Genomic DNA, 25312 nt, shown 5'->3' on the forward strand with positions numbered 1-25312 from the left:
AAGTTCCTCCCTGGAACATGTTCATCCTACCCCTTGACACCACTGAAACTGCTTATAGCTGAATGAGGACAACTGTACAAGGATCCTCCTGGAGGAGTAAAAGTCTTCCACTACTAGCAAGGTTTGTTGAGCCTTCGGAAAACCTCAATAAGTTTGTACCTTGAGCAACTACCACTTGGAGCTTAATGTCTCTGACTAATATGACACCAGCCCACTAAGGATGTGCTATTCCAATACCACAAATACCAGCAGAGTATGCCAGACCCATGAATTACAAAATATGTGAACCATGGCAAAACATACAAGAGATAATCCGAGAAGATCAAAACCATACACATGAACAGACCAGCAAGGAAAAGAAGGCAAAGCCCATCTCCATTTTTGAAAGAATCACTTTAGATCTGAGAAAGGGCCACATAGATGCTCTTCTGATGGTTAAGTGGCAGGTTTTACCAGGAGTATAGATCCAAGGTGCAACTTCCTGAAGTTTAAAGGAAGAATGGGTACTTAGTACTAATACCAGGTCAGATTCCACTCATCTGGGGCTTAGTTGATTCCTATGGCATTGTGCTTTTTCAATATTTAAGTATATCCATACCCTGATACATATGGTTGTAATTTAATCTCAGTCTGATGGGGAAGTATATACTTACCATAACTAGTTAATGCTTAAATAACCTGGGTCAGGCTAATAATGGAAAAATGCCTACTAAGTTCAGTCTCTGGTAGGTTGAGGCCCTAACATTGTCTTTTTTTGTGAACTGGCTTCCATGTACCATCTTACAGATCTTTTTTTTTCCTTTTTGTTTACTTTTTTTTATTTTTTATTTATGTATTTTTTTTGATGGTGGTGCTGGAGCCTTGTGCATGTTAAGCACATGTTCTAGTACTAAGCTACATTCTTGGTCACTCACATAACATCTTAAATAGGGTAAGTTTTAATTTGTCTGATGGGGTTGCCCTGACTCATTTTAAGACCAAGCCAGCATCTTAACCCAACTTTCTGAGATTTCCTGGCCAAGATTAGATGGAGTGGTATCTTTGTACAGTTGGCTACTATAGTCATCTTTCCTGAAGTCTGTGGTTACTAGCATGCTAGACATAATCTCTATTTTATCCCCAAATGCTCTGCAACTCTTAAGATACTAGACACAAAGCCTAGTCATAAGCAAGGAAAACTTGATTCTGTGAATTATTTCCTTTCATATCTGTTCCACAATCTCCTGTGTCTTTCTTCACAGTGATGGTTTTAATCTGAGATGTCCCCAAAGGACCTCATAGACTCACAGGCAGGGCTGGTGGGAGGTAGGGCCTGTGCAGAAGAGGCAGGTCACCGGGGACATGACCTTAAATGGTGTGTCTCCCTTCCCTGCTACTTGTTTCTGTCTCTGCTTCTCACACAGCATAAAATAAGTATCTTTGCCTCACCACAGGACCTTCTGCCCTGGTATTTCAAAGTGGGAGCAAGCACACAAGAACTAAAACTTCCGAAATAGGCTCAGAACTACAAGAATGGATTAAGTCTCAGAGGACACACTTGATATGGACTTTTCAGCAACGTTGCAAATCTTGACTTTGTCAAAATGTAAAAGGTAAAATAAATGTATTCTATGCACATGAGTCCTGAGGGTTAGGGATGGAATGTTATGGCTTAGACCTGGGAGGTCCCCCACGGCTTCACATGCTCAAAAGCAGGGCTTGTGGATGGTGGGGCCTGGCCTGAAGAGGTAGGTCACTGAGGCATCACCTGGAAGGTTTAACTATTCTCAATGGAAAAAAAAAAATGAGAAATCGCAAACTCTGCTTTAAACAACTACTAGAAAAAATAGTTCAATTTCTAAGTTAAAAATACACTATTACATGATTAATATATTAGTCATATATATGTAATAAACTGCTGGGTATTTTCCCCAGGGAAACCGAGTCTATAACCACATAAACACTAGTATAAGAATGATCATAGCAGTTTTATTTTTTCAGAGTCAAAACTAGAAACAATACAGTCTGCTATCAGCAGATGAGGACAGCAACAATCTGTGTTAATCCACACAATGACACATGATGGATGGCTCAACCACTGATGAGTAACAGCACACATGAAACCCAACATGGTGATATTTATGGAATAGACAAAAGTATAGAACAAAACAGAAAACCAGACAAACAATAAACTACATCCTGAAAAGCATATGGGCTTTTGGGATGGGAGGGCAGGACTGATCACAAGTGGCTACAAGGCAAGTTTTGACGTGATGTATGTAGGTATTCAACATTACCATGGGGGTGATTTCTAGAGTCTCAAAGACTACTGTCCTGCAGTCACCGCATATTATTTCTTCTCACTCTGTCACAATACTGAATACTACACTTTGGTACTAAGTTCAATTGCTAAGTATAAATCATTAATTATTGGTATCCATCTAAAAGGTACAACAATTACAGACCCCACCTCCAGGTTACCATTTGAAACGAACATTTCTAACCCTTAAGGGAAATTATTGTGGAATGCCTCAATACTCTCTATTTAAATGAAAATGAGGATATAATCTAATCTAGTTAGAAAAATCAGCCAAACATTTCAGTTTCCTAAGTGAAAATGTAAGCTTCAGAAAATATGACTTCTTCATCACATGCAAAGTGTCAATGTGTATCTGTGGACTTCAAATACATGTCACCATGTCAAAACTACAGGAAACTTTTCTAGGTTTATTTTCGTTGTTTCTGAATTCAGGCATATTGGTCTTTACTGTAATCCCAGCATTCTGGGTAGCTGAGGCAAAAAGATCACATGATAGAGCCTATAATGGCCAATTTAGTGACTTAGTGATACCTTAGTGAATACTCGGAAAAAAAAAAAAGTCTGAGGAGACAATTACAGTGTGAAGAGGCTGGGTTTAAGACTCAATTAAAAACAAAACAAAACAAAAAAAAAACCCTCAGTACCGCAAAAGTAAATAACTAGTAGACAGTTAGACAGATAAACATAGATATACATAGATAATCAGCCATAAAAATAATACAAATAAATAAATGGCCATAGATTTATTTCACTAATGAAGTCAAAGATGAACTTTGGGGTATTATCAGAAAAGGAAGGGGTTCAGGTTATTTACACTAAGACAAGATCTCTCTTTCTCAGCAAGTGGACCAGAGAACTTGGAGCCCATTAATAGGCATGACAATCTAGTGACAATCACGTCCTAAGCTCACTGATCAGAGAAAGTGAACCAAATATTGCAAGGCTGCAGTGTCAGGACCTCAGGCCTGGTAGACAGCTTTGAATGGCTAAGAAGATGGCTGACTCCACCCAAATACTTAAAGCAAAGTTGCAGGAGTCCTCAACTGTCACAGACCATGGAGGAAGATCTTCTCAGACATAACTACCAGGTACCCATAGACATCAAGCAGGCCTGCACAGTTTTCCCCAGGCTCAGAACCCAGGTGTGGGAAGATCCCAAGAAGACTAAGGAAGGTATGCCCAGTTACCATGTGCCAACAAGCAGCCCAGGACAGGTCTCCACACACCCAACAACTAGTTACTAGGAATATCCAACAAACCTATAAGAAGTCTCTCTAGGCCCATCTACCAAGGGCCAAAAAACATCAAGAGGCCTAGGGCAAGTCTTGCTAGGCCCAGCCACCAAGAACCCAGAAGCACCAAGTAGCTCTGGGCAGGTCTCTGTAGGCCCAACTACCAGGGTATATGGAGGCCCACTGACCATGTACCAACAGACACTGAGCAGCCCAGCAGACATATACCCTGGCCCAGCTAGCATTATTGGAAATCATTTGGCTAGAAGCTTTGCAGAAGTCTGACCAATGTAGTCAGTGCAGACAAGCAGGTAGGCAGCACTCCCACAGGGAGCCACTGCTGCCAGCTATCCTGGGCAGCCAACCCTTCTACAGAGCCTCTAGGGCATAGACTTCTACCCAATAGGCCCACATGATGGGAAAAGTAATTTCTTTCATCCTTGGCTTCTGTCTGAAGATGCACACCCAGGTGGACCCCTCATCCCACCATCCTGACCCAATGTAGCACCTCAAGCCCACTAAGGCAAAGAACCAAGCTGCAGGGCCAGAAAGACCAAAAGCTGAAGTCCCCCACACAGAGCTTGTACCAGCTCCCACCTGAAGCACCCTCACAAGCTATAGCACTGAAGCAAGAACTAGTCCCCAGAACTCATCCTCCACCAGGTCTAGAGTTAGGGCTCCTGGTGATTATCACTAGACCTCTACCTGTTGCTAGTTCAGGCCCCCATACCTGTCCTCCTCTTCCCTTCTTTTTGTTTTTGAATTTTATGTATTTGGTACAGGGTCTCACTATGCAGTTCAGATTCATAGTGATCCTTCTGTCTCAGCCTCCCCAGAGGTGGGATTACAGGTATGTGTCACCACACCTGGTCTTGGTGGCGAACTTGGGCAAGGCATGCCCAGGGTGAGACAAGGCAGGGCAGGCACAGTGGTATCTAGGATGGAACCCATCCCTTGTTGTCGCTCTATTTTTTTTTCTATTTCTATCTTCATTTCTCAGTCTTATATAAATATGTAATCATGTAATTATTAAAACTATAACCACCTCTCATTTAAAATTTTTCCTTATGAATATATTTGCTATTCTTGTGGCATCTTGACTGTGAGCCACTGGGGTAAATATGACATGTTCATGATTCTCACTATATGTATTTGGTCTGCTAAAAACAAAACCTGAATTTTTTTATGCATTCTTTCTCCACATATGCATATTGTAAAGATTAAGTAAAATGATATATGTGTAAAACAGTTTTATTGTTATACTTGAAATCAATTTCATGGAACCTGTTCTAATACATGAAGCAATAAATATCTTATTCCTCTGAGCTATAACAGTAACAACTACTGACAGTAGAACCATCCCTGTTATGCATTATCTATTGGCTGTACTGCCACAACTATGGGACCTGGAAAAGGACTGCATTTGAATGTCTGATATTATCCTAATTCCCTGATCTCTAAATGTAACCAGTCAAAAAAGAGATTCTCGTCAGCTAGACAAAGCAGATTCCCTCAGTGTCATCAGAGTCCATCAATGCATCGTATGATCTGGGAGATTCAAATAGATGATTTACTACTAAAGAGTCCTATGACAAGTCCATATTTCAACAATGAATGAAATGGCTGAACTGACAAATAGCAAACACAGGGAATTATTACCAAGAGTTGGTATGGTATAGGAAAAAGAAAAGGACCTTTGAGATGCCCAAAATTGGGCTTGAATTTCAGAACATAGGATCTTATATAAATTATGTTACCTCTTTGTCTGTTTCCTCCCTCTCTCCCTTTCTTTTTTTTCCATAATTTTATTGATAAACATATAGCAATTCAAATCAAATTGGTAGGACAGTTTCAATAATTAACACATTGCATACATTCTTCCTAGTGGCTAATTGCTGTACAAGATGCGGACATGATATCCTATCTACAAACACCATTAGAACAAATCCCTCTATTAATTAAGAGAATGTAACTATATATCTATCCTAACCATTTTGAATACACAGATACAAAATAGACATTCATCTGTATCCCCTTTTTTTTGTTAAGTTCCATTATTTGAATATCATAGATGTGTTAACTCAGCAAAATGATCTAAAAGAGTTCAGTAGTCCATAAAAGTATGGGTCTTACGCTTCACTGCAATGCCAGAAATTACTGACCTGAGTCCCCTACAGTTCAACATAACAGCATGGCTTTACTTCTTATATTTTGTTTTTATACTTTTCTGCTGGATGGTTAAGACCAAGGTAAAGCAGGACCTATGCAACAAGAGTTGTAGCTTTTGGATCTGATAAGGTCAGTGAAATCCCCTCAGGATTTATCCTGAGCTCCTGTACCTCAGATTGTTTGTCAGTGTCAGCCATGTGGATGAGTCACGACCATTGCTTGGCCAATGTGCTCTTTGTGAAAGCCTGAGAGAATGTTTTCTCTCCAAGTTACTCTCCTAAGGCATACTCTACATCATCGATCACTTTCCTCTTTGGCCCCATAATCTCCTTGATCAGAAAATTTGGGACACTGCCGAGTTACATGACGTTACAGTACAAGTTCCCATATGTCCTGAGTCTTAACTGACCTTGGAAGGCTAGGGCCAAAATATTGGCTTTCCTTGCCGCCCTCCTTTTCATCAAATTTTGGTCTGCAAACTTAGGTTGTTAACGATCCAAAAGGCAAGCTTATTGTTATTACCATACAACTTAGGCTGTTAAGCTTAACCTCACTATCTGTCTGCATATCAAACATCTTAGGCATAATACGGAACAGGTATTTTTCATCAAGTATTGATATGCTGAACTTTAAGTCCCTACAGAATATGATAAAAAAAACATTTAAAAATTAGAATATATTTTAAAAATAGGCATAAAGAATTATATACTTGTACTCATACGTCCAAAAATCTCACCATATACAACCTTGAAGCAGGACAGTCCCACAATATTCCTCTTCCTGTCTTTTGCTTTAATTCACCACCCCCTTCTTTTTGAACAACCATCTACCCAAGAGACATCATAGCAGCAACTGGCATGTCATAACAAGCAGTCTGTATTCAGAAGACCAGAATGACAGGCACTCCAAGCATGAAACTACTATTACAGATTACCACCTGCAGTGCAGTAGCTTAGTTCACAGGTATCAGTATATATAGTTAGTCAGGGTGAGAATCTTTTTAATTAACTGCTAGATTAAAAAAAAATCTGGAGAGTCTCAGGATCATTGCCTTGCCCATCTTCTACATATAACTGTATGTCTTGACATTGTCATGTTTCTTAACTCTTCTCCTTTCCCTCTCTTGATTAGTTAGTCCTTGAGATCCTGCTTCCCTTTTACTTGTATTATACATTTCTATTCGTATTTCTCCTTTTGAGTTTTTATACTAGGGAAACTATACAATATTTACATATGTGTGTCTGGTTTATTTCACTTAGGAGTATATGTCCAAGTGGCATCCACTTCAATATAAAGTCTTTGAGTTTATCATTCTTAATAGCTGAATAATATTCCATTGTGTAAAAATACCACATCTTTTTCAACCATTCCTCAGATGATGGGCATCTTGGTTGTTTCCAAGATTTGCCTATCACAAAGTGTGTTGCTATAAACATAGGCACACATATATCACTATGATATGATGTTTTCAGATCCTCTGGGAAATTTCCCAGTAGAGGAATAGCTGGTTTAAATGGGATTTCCAGTCCAACTTTTCTAAGGAGTCTCCATATTGATTTCCATACTTACAGCTTTGTAATTTCAGGCATATCATTTCAGCTCTCATAGCACAAAGGCTCGCAAGCATGAGACAACTCCCTGGGGTGTAATCAAGGAGCTAGAAAACAGTAACTCTGTATGTCTAAACTTCATGCTGGAGCTTAAGGAAGGAATACAACAGTGACCAAAACAAAGTTCCTGCCATCTAGTGTGGTTCTAAAGGAAAAGGATAGCCACCAAGGAGAGAAATACAGTGCAGGCAGCCTATGTGTCTGGGGAAGACTCCCTGCCTGGTGGGAGCCCGGGGACCCTTTTGTATCTAGAACGGCCACCTTCTATTTTATCAGTGTTGAGCTATAGATCGAGTGTGCCTATAAATCCCTGTAATCACTAAATTACAGTGTGAATTTCTATGTCTTTATATGCATCTGATTACAAATACTACTCACAATTACTTCTAAGTTTCATTCATAGATTTAATAAGTTCTTTATTTTATATCTGGCATGTAATGATGTAAATATTACTGTCTAAATTAGTGATAAATACACTCAGATTAGAAAAATTTCATAATTAAAAAGCACATGCTTTCCTTCAAGTTGGCATTAAAATGTACCAAAGAAATTACACTTCATATTATTTTAATATTAAAGATCTCAGATTCATGGTCAATTCTACTTCTGACTAAAGAGTAAACCTTTTATATTTTGAGTTTCTAAGTAGCAGTTATTACATCAGCCTTCAATTTCTGCCTTTCATCGCCTACGTTAAAACCTATTACGCATGCTAACCAAATTCCATGTAAGTAAAGGAATAGAGAATGCCAGGTGCATGCTCGGTGACTTGAAGAAGTATCAACACAGAGCTGGTCACACATTCTAATTAAGTTCTCCTTAACTTAAAGCAGCAGGAAACTGATTTGCAGCAGTGGGAGCAGTAGAAGACAAGGGAAAAAAATTGCCTTAACGTGTTTAAATAAATTAAAACTACTTAGCCCAAGAAAGTCTGACTACCCCTGCCTTAAATAAAAGCACATTATTTAATAAAAAGCGTACTATTTCATGTCTTGTGAGAACACAATCACTATTTAGAGAAGTGATTCTTTGTGAAATCACTACCTCAGAGCATCATCCTGATCACCATCCTAGTAACGTGCTGAAAGTCTAAAAGCTATCTGCAATCAATATTGGTTTTGTACAGTCGTAAAAATTAGTAGAAAAACAGGGAGGCATCTGCAGGAATACCAGGCTACATATTAGGGGGCTCAAACCCAGGCCTCCTAGTGGCTAGGCTCATTTTCTTTCCGCCAAGCTATACAAGTATTCCCAATGATGACAAATCAAAAGCAGGCTTTGGGGCTCTGCAAACATCCAGTGTCTCCTTCAAGCTGGTGATAATCCTGAGAAACAAATGGAGGCTGACACAATTTTCAGTGGTCTAATACATAGACCACTGGGTATTGAATGGATAAAATGATTTGTTTAGAAAAGTTGATCTAACATGGTATGACTATAGATTTATAGTTATTAATTTATAGACGCTATAAATTGTATAGGGTTGGATCTAGTAGTGAGGCCCTATACAATATAGCCTCTAAAAATTATTAAGTGCAACTAACCTGTTACTATAGCTTTAACCAAGTACAGCATATGTGTTAGGTCTGCATTCTAGGGATGGGAAAGTTGAGGTATCTGTGCCGGTCCACTGGAGTTCCTCCATGTGGGGCCTCAGCCAGCCTCAGAACAGTCTGTGAACCCACTGCTCCAGAGTCCCTGCCCATGACTGACAAAATGAGCACAGAAAATGAGATCTGGCATTTGAATTGATATTTGTTATTAACAACTCTCACATTATTTCATATTTGTATATCTTGTCTTCTTTAAGGACAAGCTTCCTGCATTTCATTAATTTCAGAGCATCGGCTACAGTGATATACAATAGAAACCCAAAGTACTCTGGACATAACTGAGACAAATGGATGGCATTTAGGGGAAAGAAATCTTTTCTTAAATTAAAAAAAAATTTTTTAATATGTATTTGCTACAGGCTCACATTACGCAGCTCGGACTTGTGGTGATCCTCCTGTTTTTAGCCTCCTCAGAGTTGGGATTATAGGCGTGTGCCAACAAGCTCAGTCTAGAAAGAAATCTAAAACTAAAAGAAATTCAAGAAACTATTTTTGTTGCTGAATATGGCTTAGATCAGGAAACAGTGTAGTTTTTCTGTAAAGAGTTGGATAGACTCTTTATGGTCCATGACATAACTACTCCATTCTGCCACTGATGTAGGACAGAAGAAAGACAGACAAGAAAAAAAGAAAAATTATAACTTAAAAAACTGTACTTTTAAGAAGACTGCAGGTGCCAGCCCCGCCCCTGGGGGCACACTGAGATGGCAACTGAGACTGGGTGTGGTGGTGAGTGTCTATAATCCCAGCTTTTGGGAGACTGTAAATAGGAGAATCACTACGAGTCTGATCTAGTAGTGAGACCCTGAACACGCTGTAGACCCTCAACACCCTGTAGACCCTTCCTTAGAAAAGAGGAAGAAAAAAAAGAAGGAAGAAGAAGAAGGAAGGAGGAGGAAGGAGGAGGAAGGAGGAAGAGGAAGAAGGAAGGAGGAGAAAGGAAGAAGAAGGAGGAAGAAGGAGGAGGAGGGAGGAAGAAGGAAGGAGGAGGGAGGAGGAAGAAGGAAGGAAGAAGAAGGAAGAAAGAAGGAAGAAAGAAGAAGGAAGAAGAAGGAAGAAGAAGGGAGAAGGAGGGAGGAGGAGGAAGAAGGAGGAAGAGGAGGAGGGAGAAAGAGGAGGAGGAGGAAAAGGTGGAGAAGGAGGAGGAGGAGGAGGAGGAGACAACTACAACTGCAGGACCGGCAAGATAGCTAAGCAGTCTAAAGCAAGCTTAGGCAGGTGCAGGGGACCTCAGTTTGATCCCTGTCACCACATGCCATACCAGCGCCACCCTCAGGGTAGGCTGAGCCAGCCAAAAAAAAGTGCAACTCCAGAACACAGTCAAAGTTGCCCAAGGTTATCCATATCATATTCTTTAGGTTTGTTTATGCTCTTTGTCCCTAGGCACTTAAAGATACTTGCAGTCTATAAATTAGCTTAAGTGATAAAGTTATAAAATGAAAGGCAGGAACCTGATGGAGGTTTTTTTGTTTGTTGGTTATTTATCCTTATTTATTTATTTTTTTTGTGGCTGGCGCAGCCCTCTCCGGGGGGCTAGTGCTAAGGATCGAACCACGGTCCCTGTGCTACCTAAGCAGGCGCTTTAGTCCACTGAGCTATTTCACTGGCTCTTATTTATCTTTTTGAGACTGGGTCTCACTGTATAGTTCATGATGGCCTTGACCTTGCTATGTAACCCAGGCTGGCCGTGACTTGTGGCAACTGTCTTGCCTCAGCCTCCTAGGTACTGTGATTACCGCAATCAGATTTTTTGTGTAACTTTTCTGTCACCAAATATAATGGGGTTTTTTTTCACCAATGATCTAAAAATATAAAGATCATTCTCAGCCATGATTTTAGTACAACCTATAATCTCAACATTCTGATAGGCTGAAGCAGGAGAATCACAAATTTGACCCCAGCCTGGGTAATACAACAAAATTCTGCCTCAAAATGAAAAATAAAGGACTGGGGCTAGAAGTCAGTGAGAAAGCCCATTTTGCACAAGTCCTCCAACAACCAAGGCATCAAGCCACATCTAGTGGTCCATTTTAGTCAAGACAGTGTATTAGAACAGGGCAAATGCTGAAGAAAATATGATGATCTACCTGTTTTCTAAGACAGAAATTGAAGCGACCTACAAAAGTATAAACCATGCCTCTCTGTTAAATGTAGTTGCGTTTACATATCAAATCTTTTTGACACGTAATGGCTTAGTATTTTTAATTGATCAATATTTTTAAAAAATTCCTCAGTGGTGCATACTTTATAATATCAGATTTACTTCATAGTGCTCAGGAGAATGGCATAGGAGGACTGCCATGAGTTCTAGAACAGTCGAGGCCAATAAACAGTGATTTCAAGGCCAGTCTGAATTATACACTACAGAGGGAGACCCTGTCTCACCTCTCTGCCAAAAATCCTCAGCTTTGATTTCTAATATGACAAATACCAACAGATAAATGCCACATGAACAAAAGCTCACTGGGGACACTCAATAAGTTTTAAGAATGTAAAAAGAGTCTGAGCGGGGTGGCACAGCTTGTAATTCCAGCATTTCAGGAGACTGAGGCAGGGGGATCAAGAGTTTAAGTCCTACCTGAGCAGCTTAACTATATTTCCTCTCAACAAAAGGATAGAGACATAGCTCAGTGGTTCAACGCTCAGCACAGCTGAGAAGCGCATAAGGGAGCAAGAGACCAAAAAGCCTGGGCACAAGCTGCCAAGCTGCGGCAGGCAACCTCACAAGCTGAGTGGCTGAGGCTGCTCACCAGGCCTACCATCTTCACCTCTCCCACCAGAGAGCTTCCTGCCATTTCTTCAATCACATCCTGATTTGATAACATTTCACCCCATGTTCTTATGCTTTCCAATAATAAGGTTGGTGAGAATGTCATGTATTGTCATGGAAGAACTATTAGAAATACTTTACTTTGTCAAAATAGGCAACTGGAAGCAAGTATCTCCCCTGGGCTTCCATTTTTTTAACCTTTAAAAACAAAATTATTGCAACTCTTTCTCTCCAGAACATACCTCAAAACAGATTTATTACTTTCCTCATTAGCTCACCATGGGGTACATATGACTTGCATCCACGAACACTGTGGGAGTCCAATCCTAAGTGGGACCCTTGCAGCAGAGTTAAGGCTGAGAAATCAACTGTACTGGAACCTGTGCAAGTTAGTTGACAGCACTTACAATAACGCACAGAGAATTCCATGTTGCATATAAGGCATGTACCTCTTATAAGAGCATTTTATGAGAATACTAACATTTTACATCTTCTGTCATCTAAAATTTAAGAATTTTCCTTTTCCTTTTTTTAAATTTAAGATTTTTTAAAAGAATATTTTAGGGGAAATTAAAGGGAAAGTTCTTTTTATTCCAGTATTACAAAATGTGGGGAAGCTTTCCATAAGGAAGCATTTCTTTCAATATAAATTTACTTTTGTGCTTAGATTTAACTATTCAAATGGAATAAGAAACTTTTTTCTCTCTTTCCTTTATATTTTCTCTCTCCTCCACCTACTCCCTCCCTTTTACATTTTAGAGAAACAAGAGCCTTGATTCCAACATTTATTATTTTGTTGAATTGTGGTTTTTAATTTGAAAACATTTCCTCAGGAAAATGTTTCCTAAAAGTCTATTATTTCTCTTAAAGAATAATAATTGGGAACATGATAAAGGAAGAAAAAATTTATGTTTTTATATTGCTGGATATATATTCTTCAATCTATATTAAAACTACCTTAAAAAAACAAAAGTTATGGTTGGATGCTACGTCTGTAACAATGTGAGTACTGACTCCAAGAATTAAATAAATTTGGCTATTCTGATTAACTTTAAAACTGAAATTCACTAGTAAAGATCAGAAAGCTACTAGCAAATTATTATTTGTTCTGGGAATTATTAGCCATTTGGGGGCATGATGTTGATTATATTAAAAACACTTTGATAGCCATGATATTCAACAAAGAACAAAAACAGAACTTAAATACAGACAAATGCTTACTCTTGAAATCCACAGTAAGCAAAAGTCTCACAATGATTGCAAAACATTGTAAATTGTGAAACAAGTTATTTGTAAAACAGACAAAAGCAAAGCAGCTTCCTTAGTCATTTTTTGAGATCTCAGCATCAATTTAAAGAAAATGCTTATATTTAAAAGGAAGCCTATTTCAAAATATGAATCTAGAAGTACATATTAAGGGCCTGAAATGAACCGTACCTCATATTACACAACATTCTTACTCCGTAAGCATGTAAATGAAGGTGACAGAATAAGTTTAAAAAGGTATTTACTACATTTATTTACGTATTTATTTAATTGGTACAGGGTCTCACTACACAGCTGGGACTCACAGTGATCTTCTGTCTCTCCCTCCCCAGCGCTGGCATTGCAGGTGTGTACCACCATACACTGCATGCGGTGCCGGGGATCGACCCCAGGCCCTTGCCCTTGCCAGGCAGGCACGTGGACCGCTGAGCTCTCTCCCCAGCCCTGTTTCACTAGTCTCTAAGGAGTAAAAGAATTTCAATCATGAAAGAAAAACTAGAACTAAAGTTTTGCTACTATAAAAATCAACTTACATGACACTGCCTACTGTGCAGAAAAGATACACTCCTTCTGGCAAATTTTGTCTACAAACACTTTTTTGCATAATTTTCTTCACTCTAAATTAAGATTATGTTCATTTAAATATATAAATGTAATAGTTTATTAAGTAGCAGACAAGTTTAATAATTATGTGAAACTTACACTACCACAAAGATAAACCACCACTGGGATTTTGGTTTCTACTTGAGAAAACAAACAAATTAAAAAAAAAAAAAAATCCAGCTGAGAAAACCACTAATACCACTCCAAAGCACTAAAACTGGAATCAAAGTAATAGTTACTTTAAAAGGATGGTACAGCCAGGTTTTTAAAAATCTAAAAAAGCCATTGTTGGTCTAATAGAATAGCTTTCTATTGATTTCCCAAGTTCCCTCCCCAATAATGGGATGTTATGTGAGTCTTTCCTTAGTGTAGAGAATTTTCTTAGCACTTTGTGGGAACTGCTGACTTTTAAAAATGAAAGATGGTGGGAACCAAAAGTTAGGCAAAATACAGAATTGCACAAGAATAAAAAGCAACTTAAGAAGATGATCAAGCCAAGCAGATAAGCAAATTCTATAGCATCAGTTTCTCATACTAAGGCAATTCTGTCATTTTAAAAAGTCAGACCAAAGCAAAGCATGCTTACTTACATTGTTTCTGTAGTTCTTTCAGCTGTTGTTTAAATTGTACAAATTTTTCATTATTCTGAAAGTCTGCATCAGAATTTTTACTCTGCAAAGCCAAAAATTTCTCCTCCACTAATAATTTCAAATCAGGTATTGTTTCTGGCCGTTCTTCTTTTACCTAAGGAAGACAACAAAATATCAGTTAAATGATTATAATACGATTTAGATTATTTTTAGCTCATATAATTCAAATAGATAATGAAAAAGCAGAAAGAATCCTCCACACAGAAGATAAGAAGGAATCATGTATTCTATGTACTCATCCTACTTTTCCTTTCTTAAACTTTACAGCCTATCAACACTCCTGCTAACCTACAGTCTCCTGATGACTACCAGGGAAAACTGCAGAAAAACAACTTTGCCAGAACCTGTGCATCACCATTTCCTCCTTAGCCAGGGTCTGCTCGGCCCCTGCTCACTTGTCACAGTGACTATTTCATTTTCCATTATCAGTGCTTTTGTTCTGATTCTTAAAGTCTCCACAGGGATCAGTGACTTATACTATACCACAGAAGGAAGGTTTTGACATGTTTTTCCAGCTTGAACCACCTGTGATACATATGAATCTAAGCACTTTTACAGTTTTTTTTTTAACTAATGAAATTAATAAGTTGCCCAATAGGACAGGCATGCATGTAGCACTGGTGGTAAAAGCTGGGCAGTGTGATACATGGATTACAGCTGCACTATGAACATGTCAACCTGAACCTGAGTAATTTCCTGGCATAACAAGGAGTAAACAAGCTCAAAGCCAAACTCTCAATATATGTGTTCTTCCCCCCAATACGACAAAATAATTCCAATATCGTAAAATCTTGAGACATGCAGAAAAATGAAATTATGCTTCCTAGATGTCACAATTAATATTTTGCAGTACACTATTTTTCTGTTCTCACCTCTCCTCCCATTTACCTATCCCTGTTTCCTCACATGCCCTTGTCCCTAGGTTTGGTCTTCTTTACATCTGCATCTCATCTCTAACATTCCCTCTCTAATGCTCTTTCCCCAAAACATTTATACTGGCTCTTCACTCCCATATTTAAAATCTCAACTCCTGTATTTCCTCTTCCATTATTTTCTGTTTATATTTTAGTTCCTGGGAAAAATAAAGGAGCTGCTGTTTCTACTTCCTCATCCACAAGCTTAACCATGACAACCAAGCTGCTGCCTCATCACTGCACTGCAGCGGCACTGCACAGGCCTTCCTTGTTGCCCTCTTCATCTCTCGCGCTCCCCTCCCCTCTCCTCCCCTCTTCTCCTTTTCGTTCCTTTTTCTTCTTCCTTCCTTCCCTCCTTCCCTCCTTCTCTTTCTTTCTTTTGTTCTCTCTCTCTCTCTCTCTCTCTCTCTCTCTCTCTCTCTCCCCCCCCTCTCTCCCTCTCTCCCTCTGTATCTCTGCCCCGCCCCACGTGGTGCTGGGAGCTGAATCCAGGGTACAACCCAGGTGTACAGCCTTCCACCATACAGAGCTGTACCTCAACCACACAATCAGCCCCTACAGGCCTTCTCCAATGCTCCTGTCACAAATCTGGCCATTGTGCCCTGATTTGCCTTAAAGGAATTTCTACAGCAGTCCAAGTTATATTTAACTATTCTTACTTTTATGTCTTTTCCCCCAATAAGATGTAAAGTCTGAAAGATGTCAAACTTAACACTATATTTCCAGCATCACAGGGAATGCATAATATATTTAAATAAATTACTCTTATAAGTGCCAAATATACTTAACTCATTAAAAGCCATAATTTATTAATTGTCATTATTAGTTGTAGAGTATGTCATTTCAATGCTGGAAAACAACTTAGAGATCATCTAACCTTAATCTCCTCCTTCCTTAGTTTCAGAAATAAAGAGAATGATTCAGAAAAAAATTAAATGACTTCTAACAACCTATTAGAGACTGTGTTAAATCTGGTAGTTTTATTAGTGTTGCTAGTAAAATAAGACATAAATTTTGGATTTGTTTCTTATCAGTAGGATATATTTCTAATCTTTCTGAATCTATTAATATATATGAGGTCAAAGGATTATTTACTAATCTCTGAATCTATCAATATATATGAGGCCAAAGGATTATTTACCACTTATCTGTTTTAATTACCTTTTGTCATGGGGAAAATTATAATTTTCTTTTGCTTAACTGCTTTGCATTCTGATTAGCAAAACAAAAATTAGGCAGGATACTATGATACTAAAGATGTATATTTACAGTACAGAATATAAGAACTATCTCCTTGTGTGACTAATGCTCAACCATTGCTGGTTTCACTATCAAAGATAGTTGTAAAAAACCCGGACAGCTTTTATAAGTCTTACACATAATTAAAAATTTTATACAAGTCCTGTATGGCTGAAGAACCAATAAAGCTCAACTTGGAAAAGAGAAGGTCAAAAAACAACTTAATAATGCTTATGAATGAGTTCTTAAACATGGCAACTGCTCCTTTACCCCTACACAACAGAATAAGAGACAAGTTCAAAATTGTAGCCTGAAGACTAAAGAAGAAATCTGGAAATTAATTGCTGTTTCTTAAAAAGGGATTGCAGGCTCTCTTTGGATTCTAAAATGGACTCACATCTACTTAACAATATAGGAAGGCAATCAGATGAACCTTCCCAAGGTCTCTGACCAGCTTGAGATTGTTATATAATCTAAGACGATTAAAAAGATCTCAGGGGCTGTGGAGATGGCTCAGTGGAATAAGCACTTCCCTGGCAAGTGCAAGTTGAGTTCAATCCCCGGTTCTGAAAAAAAAAAAAAAAAAATCTCAACTGGCAGAGCGTGGTGGTGCACTACTTAATCACAGCACTGGAGAGGCTGTGGCAGGACTGTTGTGAATTCGAGACCAGCCTAGGCTACAAAGTAAGCTCAAGGCCAGCCTGAACTGCATAGTAAGATCCTGTCTCAAAAACACAAAAAAGGATCTGAACTTGTAAAATTCAAATGTTCTTTTTCAACAAAGTCTCTAATACACTCAATAAATTTAACCCCCCTAGTTCAATAGCAACCACTATACAAGAGTTTGGTAGAGGGTAGGGGTTAAGGATGGAAGAGATAAGGGGTTTAAGGGTGACAACACAGCAATGTGAAATAGGTCCAGGATAATGTGAACAAACCAAATTTAGTGATTCAGTACACTTTTCTTTCTACAGCCAAAACCTCCAGAAAGTTCTATAAAACAGTATATAAATTTACTGCAGTAAATATCTTCTCTGCAAGTTTGAAGCTGCAGTTGGCAGTTTTCCATGGTCGCGGGAACTTACTGTACTCTAGCTATCAAAATGACAGCATGAAAAGTATTCAACTCATTATCTGTTTAAATCAATGCAATAAATGGGGATGAATTATTTTAAAAGAAATGGATTGGGGAATTACTCTGAGTAGCTCATCATGTATGTTTTCTAGTATGAAAAGATAAGGATGGTTTCGTTTTCTCAGAATAAATTTCAAACACATCAAAGAAATATAAAATGGAGAAGATCCATCAGATTATTAAATCCACCCTTTTCCCAGGATAAAGTACCTAGATACGGGAGTTAAAAAGCCATAGTGAATTCAAACATGCTACCTGTGTCGTTTGCAAAATCTGCATAAATTAGATGGCTTAAACAACAGAAATATACTTTCTTATTGTTCTGCAGTCAAGAAGCCCCAGACCAGGGTGCCAGCAAGATCAGTTAAGAGCTTCTCCTTGGCTTCCCCCATTCTCACATGCTTTTCCCACTGTATGTGTCTGTGTCCTAATCTCAATGATACTAGTTATATTGGATTAATCTCCACTTAATGCCCTCTTTTTAATTTAATAATCTCTCTCTCTCTCTCTCTCTCTCTCTCTCTCTCTCTCTCTCTCTCTCTCTCTTTCTCTTTCTGTCATAGTGAATCTCCTGTTTACAGCCTCCCAAGAGCTGGGATTACAGGCACACGCCACCACACCCGGGCTCAATTGCAATCTCAGTGCACCTCAGGGGCAAGGCTGGCACAGCAGGCCGGGGGATTGAACCCCTAGCCCCTGTGCATGCTTGTAGGTGCTTTAATCCGGTGAGCTATTTGGCCAGCCCTTAATAATCTCTTTAAAGACTCTCATATACAGTCACATGCTAAGATACGGGCTGTTAGAACATGGAGAAACAAAATTCAGCCCATATACTGGGGTAGGAGAAATCAGAATTTTAAAAACAGCTACAGTTATTACCTTTATATCATTATAACTTAAAATGAAAGACACTATTAAGAAATAAACAGTGGACACAATCACTACATTACATTAAAATGTAATCCTGCCCTTGAGCGGGAAATAGCTAGCATTTTCTTCACTAATTCATTCATTCAGTATTCACCAAGTGACTTCTTAGGCTAAGAAATATAGTGACAGGGACAGAGAAGCAGAACATCGGCGAATGCCTTGAGGGGCCAACCTACAGAATTGAAACTGACCTCACAGAGTGGGAAAGGGATCAAGCAGTGATACCATGAAATCTGGAAAACATAAAACACACAAATACACACACACACACACACCCCAGTTGCCTGAAGAGCACATTAGAAACTAGAGGAAAGGACATCACTGCTATAATTAGCTAGTCAAAGTGGCTGGCAACTTGATCAGGCTGTGATGATTTTTGTGCACTTATTTGATGTTCTTTTCCGCAACACTTACTTACCAAGTCTTCTTGTGTGGGTGTGGGTGTGTGTGAGTGTGTGTGTGAGTGTGTGTGTGTGTGTGTGTGTGTGAGAGAGAGAGAGAGAGAGAGAGAGAGAGAGAGAGAGAGAGAGAAACACAGGGTTTGATAATGCTTTCAAACAATGTGGGTAACCAGTTAAATGCTACGTTCTTGAGGAAAGCAGCAGGTATTGCTGAAGCCCTGCAATATCTAAGCAAAAATATCCAGTATGCAGGAAGAAAGATTTAAAATGAAATAAAAGAAGCAAAAGAATACAAAAGTAAAAAAGAAAATCAGGAGCAAGAAAATTCTGTTAAGAGAGGCACTTGTCTTTTGAGAGAAATGATGCAAGAAAGTTCAAATGAGAAAAGGACTAAAGCAGCACTGGATCTAATTGTTAGGCCCTCAGCACACTGCACTGCAACTACTGGTCTGTCTCAACCCACTTGGCTATGTGGAGTTCCCCTCTGGCCAGCGTTACATCCCAGGTGCCTGCTGCCCACCATAGCTAAGATAAAGCTGACGCATGAGTGACTTACAGGAGGCCAAGTGACACTGTGTAGAAATGAAAGACAGGGTTAAGGGAGTTCTGTGAAAACAAATGAATAGTTTGATAGCAAAGAATGAACAGCAAGATGTGAAACATTACGAGAAAGAGTTTAAGAAACTTGTTCATTTGTACAGAGGATCTTAAAGTGCTATGAAGTGTAAAAAAATATGGACCTTGGGATCAGACAGATCTGGGTCCAACCTGAGTTGTAGATCTTGGAGTGATTTTTCCAGAAATTCTTATATATCTCTATTTCTTAATTAGGAACTAGGAACACCCACTTAAGTGCTATGAAGACATAACTAAATTATATTTGTGATTAACTTTGGCACATACCAGATGATAAAAATTTTTTCTTCCTTCCAATCTCAATATAGAGGCTTTAAAATATTTATGAACTGAGAGAAAGGACACAGTGAGAAAACCTAAATCAAAAACACTAACACAAATCAAGTAACAGGTTTACTTTCAGAAAACCCTTAAAAGTTCTCTGAAGATGATCAACTGCAGAAACATACTTGACCAGGGTCAAAAATGCCTAGAGGTGGAGATAAGCAATGATATAAGGAAACCCACAGTATGTACAGGATGACAAGAAACAGTAAGATGACTGCTGCCATGTGAGACTGCAAGCCCAGATTTTTACAGAAATGTCAGAAATCCAGATTTTTATGAGATATTTTCTGGTTTTCAAAACAATGTACAGTCTAAACTATATAGCGGTCCGAACACTAGGAGTTTGAAGACTTCTGTTTGATGCAAACAAATATTTTTAAAATTAAAGTATTTGAATGCCTAGTGCAATTCTAGTCCAGACTCCTACTCTAGGGATGAAATGCCATCCTTTCATATAAGACAAAGAATAAAGGAAGAAGATGTATGAGGAAGACAGGGGAAAGTAATGGGTCCCACTCTGACATGCTAATTCAAAGGGAGTGCTTATGATTAAAACCCTGGACTCTAGAAATGAAAAATTAGACTCTGATGCTAAGCGAATGATCATGGAAAGGTCACTAAATGCAGCTAAACCTAATTTAAAAACAGAAATAACAGTATTTATAGAGTTGCTGAGATGAATAAGCAGAATGAGGTAATAAAGTCCCAGCTGCCTGAAACAGGCTGCTCCACAATAGGTGGCTGTTACTGTTGTTCGCACTATTATTGTCATTATCGTTATGTATGTCTTCAGGGTAGCTGGATATACAGATCTACAGCTCAGTAACACTGACAAGGAAACACCCACGTGGAATAATTGGTGTATAGATTTTAAAAGAAACCATGGAAATAAAAAGGATCACCAAGGAGACTGAATAAATGGATACCAAAAAAAGGACCAAGACAGCACTCTGGAGAATATCACATTTAAAAGACAGCTAAGAAGTTTTTTGTTTTTTTGTTTTTTTTTTTTAAAAGGAAAATGATAAAATTAAGGATGAGGACAACCTAAATGAGAACTGAGACGTGCCCATGAGACATGATGGGAGTGACTTTGGCTAATGCAGAGAAATGCACCAAGGCCCATCGCAAGTATCCAGATCTTTAATGAACTGTTTCATAAACGATGGAGCAGTGGCGGAAAAATCTCCAAAAGCTCCATACACTCTTCAACAAACTGCTTGGTTTCAGTTTCAAATCATTTGTATTTAGCTGCTTTTGTACAGAAGCGAATACTGTTATTAGAGCACTGACGGTGGCCAACAGGCTGATCTTTACCAGCAACAAGTGAGGCCTCCAGCAGCTCTGCTCTGTGCAAAGGCATCCTGCTTCAGAAAAAGATGAAAAAGAAGGAAAAGACAGAAACTGAAACTCAGTCCTCACCCACAGTGAGAGCATATTTTACTTTGACCGTGCTTTCACATACATATGAAATGTACCTATATGATGATAATACACTTCATCTTTTCCACACAATACTGTATGCATATGTAATTCCTACAACTGTCATTTTATCACCTCAGGGCAAAGTCAATGTCTCCTCCTCCTCCTCTCCTCCTCAAATTATCATTATTGCCTTACAGCCATGGTTTCACTGATGGGGGAGACCACAGGATCAGGACATTAATAGCTGAGTCACACACATTTTGAGTCATGTGAGAATCTAATACAAAATTAGTCATTCCTGTAACTGAACCAAGACTTCAGATGGATTTATCCTCTGTACAATAGCCAGCTAGGCATTTGACTCCCAAAATAATATATACCCAGCGATTTATATTTTGCAAATCAGCCTTTAAAAGTCTGTTACAGGCACAATACTAGTGATAAGCAATTTGCTTTGTAGTCTGTTTAGTTACAGTAAGTAATTTGATTTCTAATTCAAAGCTTGATCTAAAGCTGTGGGATCAACTTTCATACTGGAAATTCAGAGAATGGCCTCAATTGGTCCTAGAACACACATTTTGCAGCTATTTACTGAGTTGCAATTGGTGCCAGGCATTATGCTAAGCAACCAGACATTTATGGAAACCCAGCCCGCACTCGTGACACACTACCGACCCAACTGGTCATGCCCAATGTAAATTTATATAGGCCAACACTGTCTCCACCTTTATGGAGCAAAAAACTTGGTAAAGGTTTTATTAAAAGACATGTCCAGGCTGAGAATCATTATGCTTTTACTGGGTATAATCTAATTGGATGTACACTCTCTACAGCGTTTACTGTACTACCTTTGCTCTGTTTTCCTTTTTAAATCATACACACTAGTGATGACCAGCATGTATTACACTCCTTCATCTGATGCCAGTTTCTGTCATCATTGCACAATACATTTTGAATTCTGCTACACCAATTTATGTGTAGTTCAGTGTGATTCCTAGTCCCATTACTTAGCATGAGGTTGACTTTTCTTTTTTTCTTTTTTTTTAATGTATTTAGTACAGGGTCTACAGGGACTCACTCCACAGATTGGGCTCATAGTGATCCTCCTGTTTTCAGCCTCCCAAGCACTGGATTACAGGCATGGCGCTACCACACTCAGTCTCAGTCACCCCTCCCCCTTGCAGGCGGGGCTGGCACAGCAGGCCAGGGATTGAACCCTGGTTCCTGCATCTGGCCAGCCCTGGAGTTGACTTCTAACAAAACACCAAGAGAGGACTTCACAGTTTGTCAGGAGGATATAACTGAGCAGTAGCCGACACTCAGGAACACTTCCTTCAAGCCATTCAAAAAAATACTGAGCATGAATACAATTAAACATGTAAGAGTTGTCTAGATCTACATTCCTATTATGATAGACAGTTGCCCAAAAGACAACAGTTGAATGAGACAACTTGGCACCTATGTGCATTTGTTACTAAATATTTATGCTATGGAAAATTACTCCAATAAGACCCTCATGGCACTACATTCACTATATGATATGACCATCAGAAGTCACTTATTTACACAGCATGCAGTGTTAGAATTCTCACAGTGGGGAAGGGGGCATACACCAAACACTTTTCTGTTTCTTTCTATTTTGGCAGAACTCACAAAAACATTTGTTACATTTATTCCTTTATGTAATAAATATTTACCAGATGTCTACTACAAGTAGGCACTGTGCTAGACACTGGAGACGCATTAGTAAACAGACTAAGTTGGTCCCTCTGATTCCCTTGGGGCTTAGGATGTATTGGGGAACCAAGTAGTACTCAACTGACCAAAATGATTATCACAAACCGTAAGTGCTCAGAAGGAGACACATCAGGTACCTGAAGAGCTCATAACAGCATAAATACTGAGAACACCATTTCATGCGTAATCTTTTTAAATGCTCAATTTAAACACAAGCCAAAGGAGGAAAGCTGGGATAAGGGTTATTGCTATTATTAGCAACACTTCATATTTGCATAGCACTTTTCCTCTAATGGTTCAGAGCTTGCATAAAAATGCATCACTATCTGAACATAAGGTGTGGGTAACACCTAGCAGTCAGCATCTTGCCCAAGAACACAGTGAGACACTAACAGTTTCAGCTCTTTCAAACCCCATTTCATCTTCAATTTTATGAAAAGTTCTGAGGTTTCAGGCAAATATACTGTACTAACTTTTAGGGGTCATTTATTTGTTGTTCTTATATGAAGAGAAGACATTTATTCTGAATTTGAAACTGTTTTCCCTGTGCACTATACTTCTGCCATCCATGGAATGAGTGAATGCCTTTTTTAGCCACATGGCTTTGCACTTAGGATTTCACAGTAAAAAGTTCTACCAGTGGGTTGATGGTAATGGGTCTTCTTGGTCTTACTGTGAAACATGCAGAAAGAGGATCTTTTAGAATGCTAAAATAATCTAACTGACTGTCTTCAGACAGTCAGTTCCAAGGCTACCTCATGAAGTTAGGTAGGGCAGTGTCCTACCAGATGCTGAGAACCAGTGAATGATATACAGACATTGCTCCTCCCAGAGTCACAACACATGGGCTCAGGAATTAGGGACAAAAGCAGAACTAGTTTCACATCTCCTCCCCTCTACATATCAAATGACCAACTTGCAGATTTTTTCTCTATCCACTGCAACTCTGGTTCCACTGGTTGAACAAGCAAAGAATGATTTGAACAAAGACTCATCCAATGATCTCAAAGTTTAAATCACAACCTAGAATTCTGAGCTGCTCGTGGCACTGGAAAGAAATAAAGGAGTTCACAGAATCGGCTGGGGTAGCGAATCTTGGTTGTCAAGGGCAAACTAGCACACAGTGATAGAAGAAGTGCAGAACGTGGAACACTGGACTTTATCCTGTCTAGTGTAGGTAATGCAGAAAACAGAAACAGTGCCATTCAGGCAGGACCACCAAGAACTCAGATGGCCAGCCACGAAATTCGAGGAACTGCAATTAGATAAAAAACCTCCATCAATTAAAAGCTGACTCAGAGTAAAAAGATGATGGTACGTGTAGTAAAGAAAAGGAGTTAAAAAATATTGAATCGTGTTCAAGATGAGCATAAAAAGCTAACAAGTCCTTGGTTTCATATGTTCATACTTACACCTCTAACTTCTCTCCTTTCCTAAGCATGAATTGGTAGGTGTCTGCTAAAAGCACCATAAGGGAGTATGAAAAAAAGGGATAAGCTCAGCTCAGTATCTGGGACTTGGAAAGAGCAACTAAGGTAAGGGGCCAGGGAGATAGCTCAGCGGCATAAGCACTTGCCTGACAAGAACAAGGTCCCAAATTTGATCCCCAGTACCACAAAAAAAAAAACAAAAAACAAAAAAAGAAAAAGAAAAAAAGTACTGATGCATCATTATCCCTTTTGAAAAGAGGGTGGACATCTTTTTCACTTTCATGAATGAAAGCTGCAATAAGTTAGAAGGGAAGATGTTGTTACCAATGTTGTTGCAAATTTAAATCTGGAAGAAAAGTATATACATACAGAAGCTCAGCAGGCAAGCTCACCAGTCTATAATTTCCTGAATTTCTTTAAGCTGGGCAATTATCTGACTTTAGGAGTGATACTTCACTGGGGTTAGAATTGTAAATTCGTTTTCTCTGCCTTCTTTACAATAGGGAATGCAAATACATCAAGTGGCCTCTGCCTAAGGGTCTTCCATTCTTGAGAAAGGCATGAGAGACAAACAGCACAGACGGTGCCAGCACAGACCTGAGAACAAGATTATGTGGAGACTTAATCTTTAAACCCAAGTTCTGTCTCCTCCTACCTGTCTAATCCTGGGAAAATTACTTAACTTCTCAGAAAAGTGGTCTACTTAACTACAAGGTTGGCATATGAAAAGGGGTAAATGTATATAGAGAATTTAGAGTTTTTGATTACAAGAACTACCAGCCACATGTGGTCATTTAAATCTAAATTAATTAAAATTAAAAACATATCAAATAACGGAACTTAACAAAAAAAGGGGATACAGATGAATGTCCATTTTGTATCTGTGTATTCAAAGTGGCTAGGATAGATATATAGTTACATTCTC

The 25312-nt window shown here is 38.8% G+C and overlaps 1 protein-coding gene across 2 annotated transcripts in view; it reads right to left on the reverse strand.

The window, feature by feature from the left end:
* Positions 1-25312, reverse strand: part of Nsmce2 (NSE2/MMS21 homolog, SMC5-SMC6 complex SUMO ligase) — a 274256-nt gene that overhangs the window by 171062 nt on the left and 77882 nt on the right. For both annotated transcript variants that reach the window (XM_004634421.2, XM_023718751.1), the window contains exon 4: positions 14154-14307. In XM_004634421.2, the coding sequence (XP_004634478.1) occupies positions 14154-14307 (154 nt within the window). The remainder of the gene's footprint in view (positions 1-14153; positions 14308-25312) is intronic.

This window comes from Octodon degus, unplaced genomic scaffold, assembly GCF_000260255.1.
Source record: "Octodon degus isolate 3935 unplaced genomic scaffold, OctDeg1.0 scaffold00062, whole genome shotgun sequence".
In the NCBI taxonomy this organism is placed as follows: domain Eukaryota; kingdom Metazoa; phylum Chordata; class Mammalia; order Rodentia; family Octodontidae; genus Octodon; species Octodon degus.